This window comes from Lemur catta, chromosome 16 (assembly GCF_020740605.2).
Source record: "Lemur catta isolate mLemCat1 chromosome 16, mLemCat1.pri, whole genome shotgun sequence".
Lineage (NCBI taxonomy): Eukaryota > Metazoa > Chordata > Mammalia > Primates > Lemuridae > Lemur > Lemur catta.
The window spans coordinates 26,793,166-26,806,849 of NC_059143.1; the positions used below are offsets into that span (position 1 = coordinate 26,793,166).

Here is a 13,684-nt window from a genome sequence, read left to right on the forward strand (position 1 = left end):
GATACAGGTGATAGTCTGCCCTGCTGACCTGGCCCAGGGAGGAGCTGGCTGGAATCCTCAGGCCGGTTCTTTCCTCATTTCTCTCCCAGTTTTGTGATTTGCACGAGGAAAGCACCAGTCACGTTCACCCTCTGATGGGGCCGACTTTTATATTCTCTTAAAAAATCACTTAGTTTTTCCCTCCTTGCCTGGGTTCTCCTGTCGATGGGTCCCACCCTGGCTCCCCAGCCCCTCTCTCTCCTGTGACATCTGTTTCTTTGGGACAGAGAATACCTTTTAGTGGCTGTGTTCTGGTTATGGGTTCTTCCCCCACAGAATGGTGACGGCCCGATTCCCTGTCACTTCCTTCTGAGGGTACTGCGGACCTCTTCCTTCCTATTATAAAATACTACTTCCGCTTTGCATAAATGATCCATTCCCAAATCCTTTTATTTAGGATTTTTTACATTTAGATCGTTTAGATTTTTTCCCCCTCCTCCTTTGTATTTTCTCTACTCCAACCTTAAAATCTAATTTAAAACCCCGTCTGAATCGGGTCAGTACAGGTTCTGGCCAAATACATTTTTCTGGTCTTCGCTAAGTGCATTCTGGCAATGCTGCGATCCCATCAGTCTGCTCTCTCGGGCTGCGGTCCAGGAAGACAGATCCCAGTTTTGGACGCCCTTAATGTTGCCAGGCATTCCTTGCCATGTCCTCCGTTCATTTCCAAACTCGCGCCCACCGCCCGGAAAAGGGATCCTGGGCACCTGGCCCGAGCCCTTCTCGCAGTTCCCTTCCTCCCTCGCACAGCCCAGGAGATGCAGTCAGATCTTTGTGTCCTTCCTCCGTCCCACGTGGTTGTCGACAAGTGTGGGGAGCCCTGGCCACTCCTGAACTGCAGGGTTGGTTTATTACAGTCCTTCTGAGCCTGCCCTGAAGATGGTGCTGCAGGGGCCTTCCAGGCTTGGGGGCACATGCCCTGTCCCTCCCCGCTCGGCCACCTGGGCACAGCCTTCACCGTTCTCCCCCAGCCTCAGCTTCCTGAGGGCAATTGCAGAGCCCCTCACTGTAGAGAGGTCTTGGGGTTTCAGAAGGTGCTTCCTGCGGAGTGCTCAGTAATCACTCCTCAGAGGGAGCCAGCAGCCCTGCAGAACTCCCTGCCTCCCCTCTGATGTAGACACAGTTCTTCCCCTAGTTGGTATCTGGGATGGGGAATGTCTTCCTGCTGTCTAGAGTCTCAGACCCTTACCCATGCATTATTCCAGTGGTGCTGTGTTTTTATTCATTTTCATCTTCTCTTATGCTCGCTTGACTGGCATTCACCTCTTGGTCCTCAGTCTCTGTCTGCAGGGTTTGTTCCCGGATTACTGTTTATTTCGCATGGACTAGGTGAGCTGCTCACCCCATAGCTCGCAGGCATGTCTGAGCTGTTCCCAGTGGGCAGCCTGGTTTGCTTGTGATGTAGAGGTAAGGAAGGGGCATCGGCAGGGTTCATCTCAGACAGGGTGAAACGTGGCCTGTCTCTACCTGAAGTGGCCATTACTGCCCCCAGGGTGAAGTCCCAGGTCCTTCCCTCGGCACACAAGGCACATTAGTCTAACCCCAGATGGCCAGCCAGTCTCCTCTCTCTGAGCTCCAGTCATGCTAAAGATCTTTCATTTCTTCCAGCACGCGTGGGCTCCAGGTCTCCATGTGTGCTCCTACCTCTGGCCAGAACATTCTCATGACCACTTTTTCCTGTTTTAACTTCTTTTTGCCCTTGGAGATTCTGCTGAGATGTCATTTTGGCACAGAGACTTACGTCCCTTCTCAGGCCTTGCCAAAGACCCTTGCCATGCCTTCCTACTGCACCATGCTTTTGATCTTAAAAGATCCATGATATCTATATGTATTTTTTACTGTGTCCTGTGGTAGTTGAGAGCCTGAGATTTCCGTGTGCTGTTGGTTGGTGGCAGGGCTCAGCCGCTTTGCTGTGCAGAGCCGAAGGCAGGGCGTTCAGATTTCTTTTCTCTGCTCCTCTGTAACCTCCGTGATGACAGAGCTGGTTCTGTCCTATGTGTCACTGTGGCTGTCACCACTGACACCAATGTTAAGTCAGAGAAAGGCTCATTAAATTCTGGGACTATTAACAGTGAGAAATTGCAAACATTGTTTTCATCTGTAGGTGTCGAAAAAGACCTTAGTTCCCTTGAGGACTTTTCCCACAGATTTATATGATTTCTCCTGTTTCCTGAGGACTCAGTGAGGGTAAATGATACTTTTCCTTATTTCTGCCAAAGGGCAGCAGGCCTGGCCTAGGGACAGTGACTCAAAAAGAACCGTGGTGTGTAGAGGACGGTGTTGGTGAGGGAGGTCCTGACTAAAGGGAAGGGGAAAGGGGAGGAGGAAGTGTTCTGGAATTGACCGTGGAGTCTCTGGGCTGTCCTGGGTGCTTTCTGAGTGAGAATGTCGTGGGCAGGTGCTGGCCACGCTGGGGGCTCTCGACATGAGAGGAAGGCAAGGTCTTGGCCCTCGGGCACCTTTGGCCCTTGTTCCTGCGTTTGACTAAGACAGCAGAGAAGGGCTCTGCTCTGGACTTTGGCTGTTTGGCTTGACTTGAATGTATGTGATTAGCATTTCATTTGTTCGTCATTAGGATGGCCTCACACACCACAGATTTGCAGTCAGACCCTGTGGACACTGAGTCATGCATTCAGGCCAGAGGCAGTTTTGGCAACGACTACCTCCCCAGCCATTGCAAAAAAAAAAAGAAGAAGAAAGAAAGAAACCGCCATCCCAGTAGTTGGAATCACAAATTTAATTGTCTGATCCCATGAAGTTCGGCCCTGTTTTATTGGGATGAAACATACTATTTATTCCCAAGAAAGTGTGGCTTTTCCAGAGCTAGCATGTCCCTTGCCACACCTGTCCTGGTGGCCCCTGACCAGTCAGAGACCTGTATGGTCGGCGGCATGAAACACGCAGTGCGCACGCGCAGGCCGAAGGCAAGCAGCCGTCAGTCACGGACCCTCCTGCTGAGTCTGCGCAGACTCCTGGGGGTGGCGAAGAGACGGGCTCCTGGCAGCCAGCTGACCTGTCTCCTTGTCCGTGATGAAGCCACCAGCAGGGACCCCTGGTTGGTGTTTGCCATATGCTCGCCAGCTAAACCTTCGATCTGTGCCACATGCGAGGCCGTTGGAAACGCGTTTCCATTTTGATGTGGCTACTCTGAAGTACATGTGTACAACAACATGTGCTTTTTGTCAACCAGATGATGACACTGCCATTACTAAGGCTGTGCTCTTGCCATGCTTGTAAAACTAATGGGGTTTTGTATCTCTTTGCTAAATACTCTATTATCAGATGAAAAAGAAATTACCATAAAAATTCCGTCAGTACCACAGGGAATTTTGGGGAGAGGCACGTTCACTCTTTCCCGTTACCCAGCCCAGTTTTTGCTTTTAAGGAAAAGTTGCAGCATGCCCATTCCCGAGCACAGAGGCTCAAGGTTTTGTGCCCTTTGGCTTCCTCGTGTTACTGCCAGCCAATGTGTCTCTGTCTGAAAACTCTGCCCTCATGTCACCAGGTCCTGAAACCTTCTCCATAGGGGCGGCCACTTGGCAGCAGAGGCCCTCCGGTCTCCCCTGGAAGCAGCTTCCTGCACTAGGCTAGAGTCCCCAGCAGAAGAGCCATAGCACGTGAGCACGGGAGAGGCCCTCACTCCTCCACCTCCAGTTCCCACCCGAAGAGCACATGGGGACATTCCCATAGAGGAGCTTTTCTTCCCTGTGGTGTTTGGAAGTTACCCAGGAACATAAGGAAAGGCTGGTGTTTTATCATCGCATGGCTTCCCTCCCCATCCGGCTAACTCCCTGACTCATCCTCAGAGTCTGAGAACAGAGGAGAGGCGGAGGGTGCTGGCTCATGAGTCCTGGCAGAATGACTTCTTGCTGGGAAGGCTGAGGGCCACTGGGCCCCCTGTCCAGGGAGGCCCGAGTATCTCTCTCCCCCTTAGTAGTGTCAGTGCCCAGCCTGCTGTGGGGTCAGCTCTGCATGCCCCGTCACCAGTCCTGCCCCTTACCTGAACCCGCAGGATGTCTCCACAGAGAGAGCTCCCTGGTCTGCATGTTCTTGTGGGGTCTGGACAGAAACCTTCCAGCCTCTGCCATGTGCAATCCCTGCCTGAATTCTGTATTGCTTTGAGCAGTGTCTACCTAGGGCTCAAGCACATGTTCTGGCAGTGTGGCTTTGCCCAGCCCTGGGACAGTACTCTCAGGAGTGACCCATCCTTCTCTGGTCTTCCCATGTGGCAGCTGGCTCAAGATTCTGTGTATTCTCCGTCATTGTGCTGTGCCTCCACAGCTCACAGCTGAGGGTTTTGCTCAGCAAATAACATGTGTTCGCCAGATTGTACCATTTCCCTGCTTTCTGGAGCATCACGAGTGCAAACATGAGCATTTTACCTCGGTAGGAGCATCAGATCCCCAATCTTGATAGCTTTGCAAATAGTCCTGTTACATGAGTGATTATTCTAAATGCTTTCAAAATCTGAACTAACTTTACATTATGAACAAACATAATCCAAGCAAAGGATGATTGATCTCATTGGCTTAGTCACTGATTTTGGAAAACACAAAGCTACTTACATGCTCATCAGCTTGATTCACCACGGATTTTGTTTCTTTTTTCCTCTAGAGGCAAAGGCCATGTATTAGTTTTTTATTGCTGTGTAACAAATTGCCACAGACATAGCTGTTGGAAAGAACCCCCATTTATTATCTTACAGTTTCTGTAGGCCGGAAGTTTAGCACAGCTCAATTGGGTTCTCAGCCCTGGCTGTTGGCTGTCCGAAGGCTGAAATCAAGGCTGTGGCTGGCTGGGCTCTTCTTATCTGATATTCTGGGAAGAGTCCACCTCCGGCCTCATTCAGGGTGTTGGCAGAATCCAGTTCCTTGTGCTTGCAGAACTGCAGTCCCTGTTCTTCACTGGCTGTTAGCCAGAGATGGTTCTCAGCTGTTAGAGGCCACCCGCATTCCCTGTCTCATGGTCCCCTCCATCTTCAAAACCAGCACTGATGTGTCGGATCCTTCTCATGTTTCTAATTAATCTCGCTTTTTATGCTGTTAATTTAAAAGCACTCTGCTTTTAAAAGACTGGCCTGATTGGATCACGCCCACATGGTTAATCTCCCTATCTTAATATGAACTGACAAGGGATTTCCATGTCATCTGTATAATTGCTTCACAGCCACACCTCTATTAGTGATTGGCAGAATAACCAGGGGACAGCAGTCTTGGGGGCCATCTCTAGACTTCTGCCAACCACAGAGCAGCACAGAGAAATCGGCCTCACCTTCACTCTCACGCCTCACTTAACACTTCCGAGCAGTCCCTGTTGTCAACATGTTCTCCATTGTTGTCTCCACCAGCCAGTGCCGGGCATCGTAAGCCTGAACCGGAGGCAGAACCAGGACCGGAGGCAGAGGCGGGACAAGTTGCTGATGAAGCCAGCCAGGACATAGCTGCTGCCCACGGGGGCGTGGAGAGTGAGGTGGAGCAGGCGTTGGAGCCAGAAGAAAGAGCCTCCCTCAGTGAAAAAGAGAGGCAGAACGAGGGGGTGAACGAGAGGGACAACTGCTCTGCCTCCAGCATCTCGTCCTCCAGCAGCACATTGGAGAGGGAGGAGAAGGAGGACAAGCTCTCCGGGGACAGGGCGACTGGTAAATGGAGCCCCTTGTCTCAATCTGCATGTTCCAGGGAAGCCTGGGGTGCAGGGCCTGATTCGCTAGGAGCCTGTCTGCAGGGTGGCCTCTCAGGCGACCTGCTGGTCAACCCACTAGCCCACTGTGTCACCCAGTGTCCGGGAGGAGGAATGTGGCCACCCTGTCAGCCAGGAGCCTCCTGCCCCATGGGAAGGTGGCCCCCAAGCCCTCTGCCATGCTGTGGCATTCATCACTTCCACAGTGGGGAGGAAGGGCCAGGTAATGAGGGCTCTTCCTGAAAAATAAGCCCTGAAAGAGAAACTCATCTCCCTCTAGTTGTTTCGTTGTCAGTAATAGTAAGTACAGCTTTTCTCAGTTTCTGATTTAAGTTTAGAGCTATGTTATATCATCTCATTTAAAAGATTTTTTTAAGTGAAGTGTGTTAAATCATTATGACTGAACATTTCAGACCAGGACAGGTTTGTTAGAATGAATTGAATGAGTACTTCCAAAAAGTTGTGATTCACAGTGTGCTGAGGTCCACTTGATGTGCTGTATTTGGAATATACATAATTTAAGTAGTAGTCTGCACTATGCTCATGAGTATTATTTATTACAGAATACATGCTTTTCCTTATGGAAATACATATTTTTGGTATTACACTTAATATTCATTTAGTTCTCCTGTGGGTGGAGACTTAATAATTAGGGATCAATAGAATGTTAGATTATAGGTTTGGCCTACAAGAACCTCACCAAGGACTTGGGGGGGAGGGTGCCACGGAGGGTTATAGGAATTGTAAATGATCTGCGACACCACAGGGTTAGCTTTCCTTACCCACAACTTGTATGCTATCAGGGTGGTAGAATTCCACCTTCTGCAATGCCCATGGAGTCATGTCTTACGGGCCACCCTTCATTAAGGTACGTACAGGTGACACACTTAAGCCTACATCTCAGGCCCAAAGGGCACCATGAAATCTCCACAGAGGCCTGCCAGCTAGTGCTCTGAGCCATGAATGACTTGTTAGTTCCCAGATTAAGAATACTTTGACTTGGAGGCATGGATGAGTGAATGAAAATTGAGTGAATGATTGAAACCACAATGTCTCCCAGTAGACCTGTCAATCAGTGGCCTAGTCTAAAATAGTTATTATTTGAGTTTTTCCTGGTTAGAATATACTACTAGGTTTCATTCTCTATATTGCTGGTCACTATGATGCAGTAGAAAAAGGAGGACTAAGGACTGTAAGTTTACATCTTAGGAATTATTGTACTGAAAATCTTGTGTCTTCATTTGGTTTGAAGATATGTGTGTTACTAGGTGCTATATATACTGATTTTACTTAATTTCTGTCAAATTCAGATTACAGTTAGTTTCCCAAATTCTACTAGTATCATTCACATTAATAGAATTATGGTCACAGTACAAGGTGTAGGGTAAGTCTTCTTGGTCAGAGTGGCCTTACGTCATGTTTTATTTATTAAGAATAGCTTTAAGAATCATTCATCATAACTGGATTTAGCAGGCCTGAAACATATCAACGGGTTGGGTTAATAAAAATAAGCTAGGCACAGAACTTTGTTGGATCAGATTGTCCAATATTCTTCCAAATAAGGACAACTTTCCAAAAATGGAGACTCTGTTCCCAGTGAAGAACCATTGACTTTTTACCAAAAGTGGGTAACGTCCAAGTGTATAGAATCAGGAATTGGGGCTTCACAGTTATTTTTCTGCTTTACCCCAGTGCTCTTAAGAGATTTGGTCATGTTTATTTGCCGTAGCTTGTTGGGTCCTAAAATATCTCACTGCTCACAGGCACCGTTAGCAGCTGTTGGAGTCAGGGCAACTCTGTCTTAATAGCTCTTTTCAGAATGTTGTCAATTAAATCACAAAGGAGCCTTAGGGACAACTGAAAGGATTCCCAATTTTATTTCTAATGATTATGTCCAAAAATGAATTTGTAGGATTTGAGAAAGTCTTAACATATTCCAGTTGTGTGGTTTAATTTTTCTTGGTTTCATGTGTTGCTCTATGACATTAGTGTGAGAAGCTTTATCGTAGCATTCATTACACATTGTCATGATTACTTGTGTAATTGTCCTCTGCCGCTACTCGAATGTCAGCTTTGTGAGGAAGGGGATGTCTCCCTTACTCATTGTGAGTCCTCATTTCCTAGCTGGGTGCCCAGAGCATACATAGTAGCGTATCGCAAAACTATAGGCAAAGTAATGAATGAGGAGGTGTCTGGCCGAGATGGGGAAGCTCCATTCCTCCTGGGTCCTCTCCCTCACAACCAGTATACCCACGCCCTTGGAATAGCAGAACAGTCAATCACAGGAGGACTCGGAAACATGGAAAGAGGAAAGCAGACTGCCTAGGAACCCCAGGACGTGAACAACATGGTAATAAAGCCCCAAGTAAAGCCTATTCCCCTAGCCAAGGATTGGGAAAAGGATTGCTCAATGGAATAGAAAACCTTTCTGGCTCTTAAATACTTGGCCTATCCTAGACAAGCACTAATGGAAAATCTGACCCGGAGTCCATAGGGACTAATTGGGAGCTGAGCCTCCACCTTCACTTGAAGGCAATGAGGCAACGTGGGTGGGTAGTCCAGTTTCCCTGGGAAGATGCCAGTGGGGCCAAAGTATGGTGGCACTGACCTTCCACACTACTCATCTGCAGTGAGGCAGTGGGACTCCACATTTTTGCTGGGGTGGTAACAGCAGGGGGAGCCGAACATCTAGTTCCACAAAGACCTGTATGCTACACCTAAAAAGGGTGACTACCTGCTAAAAGAGAAGATTAAATAGGATCTAAATTCTGTAATGCCCAAAATGTCCAGGATACAATAGAAAATCACGCATCATATCAAGGACTAGGGCAGTCACAACTTGAATGGTAAAATACAATTAACAGATGCCAGTACCAAGATGAGCCAGACACTGGAATTAAGTGACAAGTATTTTGAAGCAGCCATCATAATAATGCTTCAATGAGCGGTTACACACACTCAGGAAATACATGGGAAAAATAAAATATCATAGTGAAAAGTAGAAGATACAAAAAAGAACCAAAGGGGCCGGGCGCGGTGGCTCACGCCTGTAATCCTAGCCCCCTGGGAGGCCAGGGCGGGTGGATCGCTCGAGGTCAGGAGTTTGAGACCAGCCTGAGCGAGACCTCGCCTCTACTAAAAATAGAAATAAAAATTATCTGGACAACTAAAAATATATATAGAAAAAATTAGCCGGGCATGGTGGCGCATGCCTGTAGTCCCAGCTACTTGGGAGGCTGAGGCAGTAGGATCGCTTAAGCCCAGGAGTTTGAGGTTGCTGTGAGCTAGGCTGATGCCACGGCACTCAATCTAGCCCGGGCAACAAAGTGAGACTCTGTCTCAAAATACTGAATGTGTTTAATAGTAGATTAAAGACAACAAACGAAATGATTAAACCAGGTGAACTCAAAAACAGGTCAGTAGAAATTACCAAATCTGAACAACAGAGAAAAAATAGACTAGAAAAATGAGCAGAGCCTCAGGGATCTGTGGGATTAGAAGACTAGATATGACATCCAGTTCATTGTAGTTTGAGGAGGAAAGGAGAAAGAGTTAAGTGCAGTGATGAATAAAATTTTTGAAGAAATATGGCCAAAAGCTTGCCCAATATGTCAAAAGGTACAAACTTTTACAGAGTTAGGAAGCTGAGCAAACCTCAAACAGGATAAATGCAAAGACATCCACACCAAGACAAATAATAATCAAACTTCTGAAAGCTAAAGACCAAAAAGAAGCTTTGAAAGAGTGAAGAAAGAGACAACATGTCACTGATAGGGGAACACCAGTTCAGATGACAGCAGCCTGCTCGTGATAGCATGGGAAGGGGGGGTCAGCAGGAAGGGGCACAGCTTTCTGCAAGGGCATGAATTCTGTATACAATGTAAGTCTCTTTTAAGAATGGAGGGAAAGCAAGACATTTTAGATTAAAAAAAACTAAGAGAATGTGTCCCTAGCAGACCTACCCTCAAAGAATGGCTAAAGAAAGTTCTCCAAACAGAAAGGAAAGGACAGAAGGCTTGCAACTTCAGGAAGGAAAGGACAACAGAACGGATGAAAATAGGGATAAATAAAATAGACTTTTTTCTCCTGAGTTTCTCAAATCATACTTGATGGTGGAAGCAAAAATTGTAATACCATTTGATGTACTGCTCATGGTAGAAGAAATACTTAATTGTATTTTAAAAGTAGGGAAGTTAAAGGGATCTATATGAAAGTAAGTTTTCCACACTTCACTTGACGTGGTGAAACATCAATACTGTCAGACTATGATAAGTTAGTGTGTTTAATACCTAGAGCCACAACTAAGAAAACTATATGAAGCAAGGTACTTTAAGACACTGTAAGTAAATCAAAATTAAATTCTAAAAAATGTTCAAGGGGGATTCAGGTAGATTGATTAATGGTTGCAAATATACAGTTTGCTAGAAGGAATCTAGTTATAGATCCATAGGTTGACAAGGGCTTATGATAATCTATTGTATTAATATATTTGAAAATAGCTAGAAGAGAATAAATCAAATGTGTTTAGTGTAAAGAAAAGACAATATATAAGGTGATATATGTCCCAATTACACTGATTTGATTTTTATAAATGATATGAATATATTAAATTATTGCATGTCTCCTGAAAATTTGTGCATCTATTATATGAAAACAAAATATTTTTTTAATAAATGAAAGGTAAAAAAGAAAAAAAAAAGTTCAAGTAATCCACAGAAGGACCAAGAAAGGAGAAACAGGAACTGAAACAAAAGGAACAAACAAGACAATTATAATGGCAGACTAATGTCCTAACATATCGGTAATTACTTTAAATTACAAGATGGAGATTGGCAGAGTGGACAAAAAAAAAAAAAAAAAAACATGACCCAGTTATTTGCTGTCTGTACAAAACTCTTTTCAAACATAATGACATGGGTAGATTGTAAGTTAGAAGTTGGGAAAAGATAAATGATGCAATCATTAATCCAAGAAAAGCAGGAGTGGCTATATTAATATCAGATAAAGTACCAAGCAAAGGAAATTACTAAGGACAAAGAGGGACACTACAACATGATAAAAGAGGACATAAATGAAGAGTGTAAGTGAGAAACCCAACATTTAAAGATATTACCTGATTATGCTCTTTTCCCTCTTGCCAAAATAAGAAAATGCTAACATTTCTCAATAAATGGAGAGAGAATGTGGCCGTCTGTTGAGAAAGGCTCAGCCACTTCATCTGCTGCGGCCTCCTGGTGTCAAACTCATCTCACAGTTCGTGGGGTGGTCTGACCAGTTGTGGAAACACCCCATAACCAGATTTTTTGGTCTTGTCCTTAAGTGCCATCTCATCTTTCTTTGACAGTGGTTATTTCCTAAGTATGTTTTGTTTGCAAAACCTAAAAGAGGATACAAGAGCTCCTTGTTTTGGTGTTGAGGGGACCTGAGGTCCCCTGGTCAGGTTAGGCCATTGTTAAGCAGAGGACAGAGAACAACACTATGTTGGAAGGAACAGAGCCCCAGGGGGACCTCATGGTCCCCCAGTAAATGCCTCCTCTGAGGTCAAGGCAGGGCCTTGTGTGGCAGCCAGTGTCCACCCTCGGTGTATTGGGGGGCTCTCCCTTGGCTGAGTGGAGCTCCGCATGCTCACCTCTGTGGCCTGGGTCTCCCTGGGTATCTGGAGGAGCTCACCTGAAAGCGCCCACCACACGGCCCTGCCAGCCCCAACGAAGCAGCCCCAGAGGAATGACACTCCTCACCATGCATTTGTTCATTCATTCGATTGTTCTAGATGTTGGGGGTCCAAGAGTGAGCAGAACTAACCCGAATCCTTTCCTCAATAGAGTTTACATCCCATGAAGAAGGCAATTTAGTGAGTAGTTATAAACACTCCAGTGATAGGGCAAAGGTGGACAATAACAGAAGTAGAATGCATGGAAGTTGAGAGAGTAGTCAGTGCTCTGATGGAAAACAAGCAGGCAAGGAGGATGTACAGTGTGGGAGGGAGGGGTGCACAATTTTAATTAAGGTGGTCAAGTAAGATTTCACTGAGACGATTTGAGCAAAGATCTAAAGGAAAGTCAAAAAGCAAATGGTGCGATTAACTGGGTGCAGTTTGTCCCAGGAGGGGCAGAGTCCCCCAAACCAGATCATGCCTGGTGAGTTGTAGGAACAGGAAGAAGCTGCCATAGCTAAAGAGGTTTATGTGTATGTATCTAGGATGCTGGTGGCAGGAGAGGAAAGAAAAGGCCTTGTGAATATCATGTCATTGGCTTTTCCTCTCATTAGAAGGCTTTGAGCAGAAAGATTTGAAGAGACATTTTAGTAACATCACGTGGCTGTCGGGGTAAGCCCTCACTGTCACAAGGCAAGGGTGGAAGCAGGGGGCTCACCTGGGGTTGCCCTGCAGCGCTATAGACAGGCACACACACTGGCTTGGTCCAGGGCTGTGACGGCAGACGTGCTGAGAAAAGCGGGTGGATTCTGGGTATGACACGAAGGTGCAGTTTTCAGGACGCCCTGCTGCGCTGGATGCAGAGGGCAAAGGAACAGGAGGAGTCGAGGATGACGGTGAAGTTTTTGCAATTGGCAGCAAGAAGGATGAAGCTGCCTTAGCTGAGACAGCAGAGGACTGCAGGAGACGCAGCTTCCTGAGGGGCGGGACAGAAGAAACCTTTGCAGATGGTATGTAAAGCCCTGAGACTGGACAGGGCGAAGTCTGGAAGAGTGAGTGTGGATGGAAGGGCTGAGGTCCAAGGACAGTGTAAGGTTAATGATAAGGAGAAACCAGCAAGGGAGACTGAGGAGGAGACGCCAGAAAGAGGGAAGCAAACCAGGCACGTGTCCCGGCAGCTGGGGATGGATGTGTGTGCAGGAGGGAGGGATCGGCTGTGTCTAGCTCAATGTGCAAGTCCCTGGTCACCTGGAAAGGAGCAGCTTTGAAGGGTGATGGGAGCAAAAGCTCCATTCAGCTGGGTCCAAGAGAGAATAAAATAAATTGGAGGCAGTGAGCAAAACAGCTTGTGTGAGCAGCTTTACTTTAAAGGAAGGGAGAAACGTCGGGTGAGAACTGGAGCTGTCAAGTGGGGCCAAGGGAGGTTTTGCTGCTTTAAGGTGGTTATTTTAAAAACCATTATGTGGTAATTACATGTATGTTTACATGCCAGAAGGAAGGATCTAGTGGGGAAGGTCATGGGAGATGCAGGACAGAGAATTGCTGCAATGGGTTCCTAATGCACAGGTGGAATGGGTGACTCTGCTATGAGGGGTCACGGGAGGGAGGCCGTGGGCTGGGGTGCAGGTGGGAGGGGAGGAGGAATGGGGGCTCTGGAAGATCTCTCCTGACTGTGCCTGTTAAGTTGGTGAATTAGGAGGCAAGGCCGTCCCTGAGGATGAGATGAGCTGGGAGGCGGGGTGTGAAAGGTTGTCTAGCAGGAGTGGCTGAGAGTGCCGGGCAGCACTAAGCCCCCTGGAGACAGTAATTGTGAACTTGAAGAAAAACCACCAGCAGGGTTTGTGTATGTCCCCAGGCACTTTGAGCTGTACCTAGTGCAGATTCCAGATGGGGGAGAGGAGCACAGGTAATCTTACAGCCTCTCTCCAGTGCCTGCCGTGGGCCAGGGAGTGGCTCCTTGCCTCCCTGTGTCTACTCAGGACAGAGGCCCCTCAGCTCCCTGTGGCTGGGTGAGTCCTGACCGGCTGCCATGTGAGCAGGAAAGGTAAGGAAAGCTGCTTCCACGAGCCCGGATGGGAGCCAGGAGCAGTGTCATACCTGGAAGAGTCCTGGGTCCTTAGGATTGTGAAGCAGTGTCTCTTCTTGGTTGAGAGTGTCTTGTCAACCAGGGCCACCTTCTGCTTTGATTGCTTTATTTCAGTGTGTTTATTTCAGGGTGTTTTCAGAAGTCATCCCTGTGTGTCAAGCTCACTTCCTGCCCAGTTAGTTTTCTTGTGGAAGCGTGGCCCCCTTGCCACTTTCTCATTTTTTCCCCTC

General features: G+C 47.1%; 1 protein-coding gene across 13 annotated transcripts in view; it reads left to right on the forward strand.

The window, feature by feature from the left end:
• The window catches only part of FHOD3 (formin homology 2 domain containing 3), a 423,570-nt gene that overhangs the window by 359,790 nt on the left and 50,096 nt on the right, over positions 1-13,684 (forward strand). For all 13 annotated transcript variants that reach the window (XM_045527658.1, XM_045527665.1, XM_045527667.1 and 10 more), the window contains one exon: positions 5,387-5,677. In XM_045527658.1, coding sequence (XP_045383614.1) covers positions 5,387-5,677 — 291 coding nt within the window. The remainder of the gene's footprint in view (positions 1-5,386; positions 5,678-13,684) is intronic.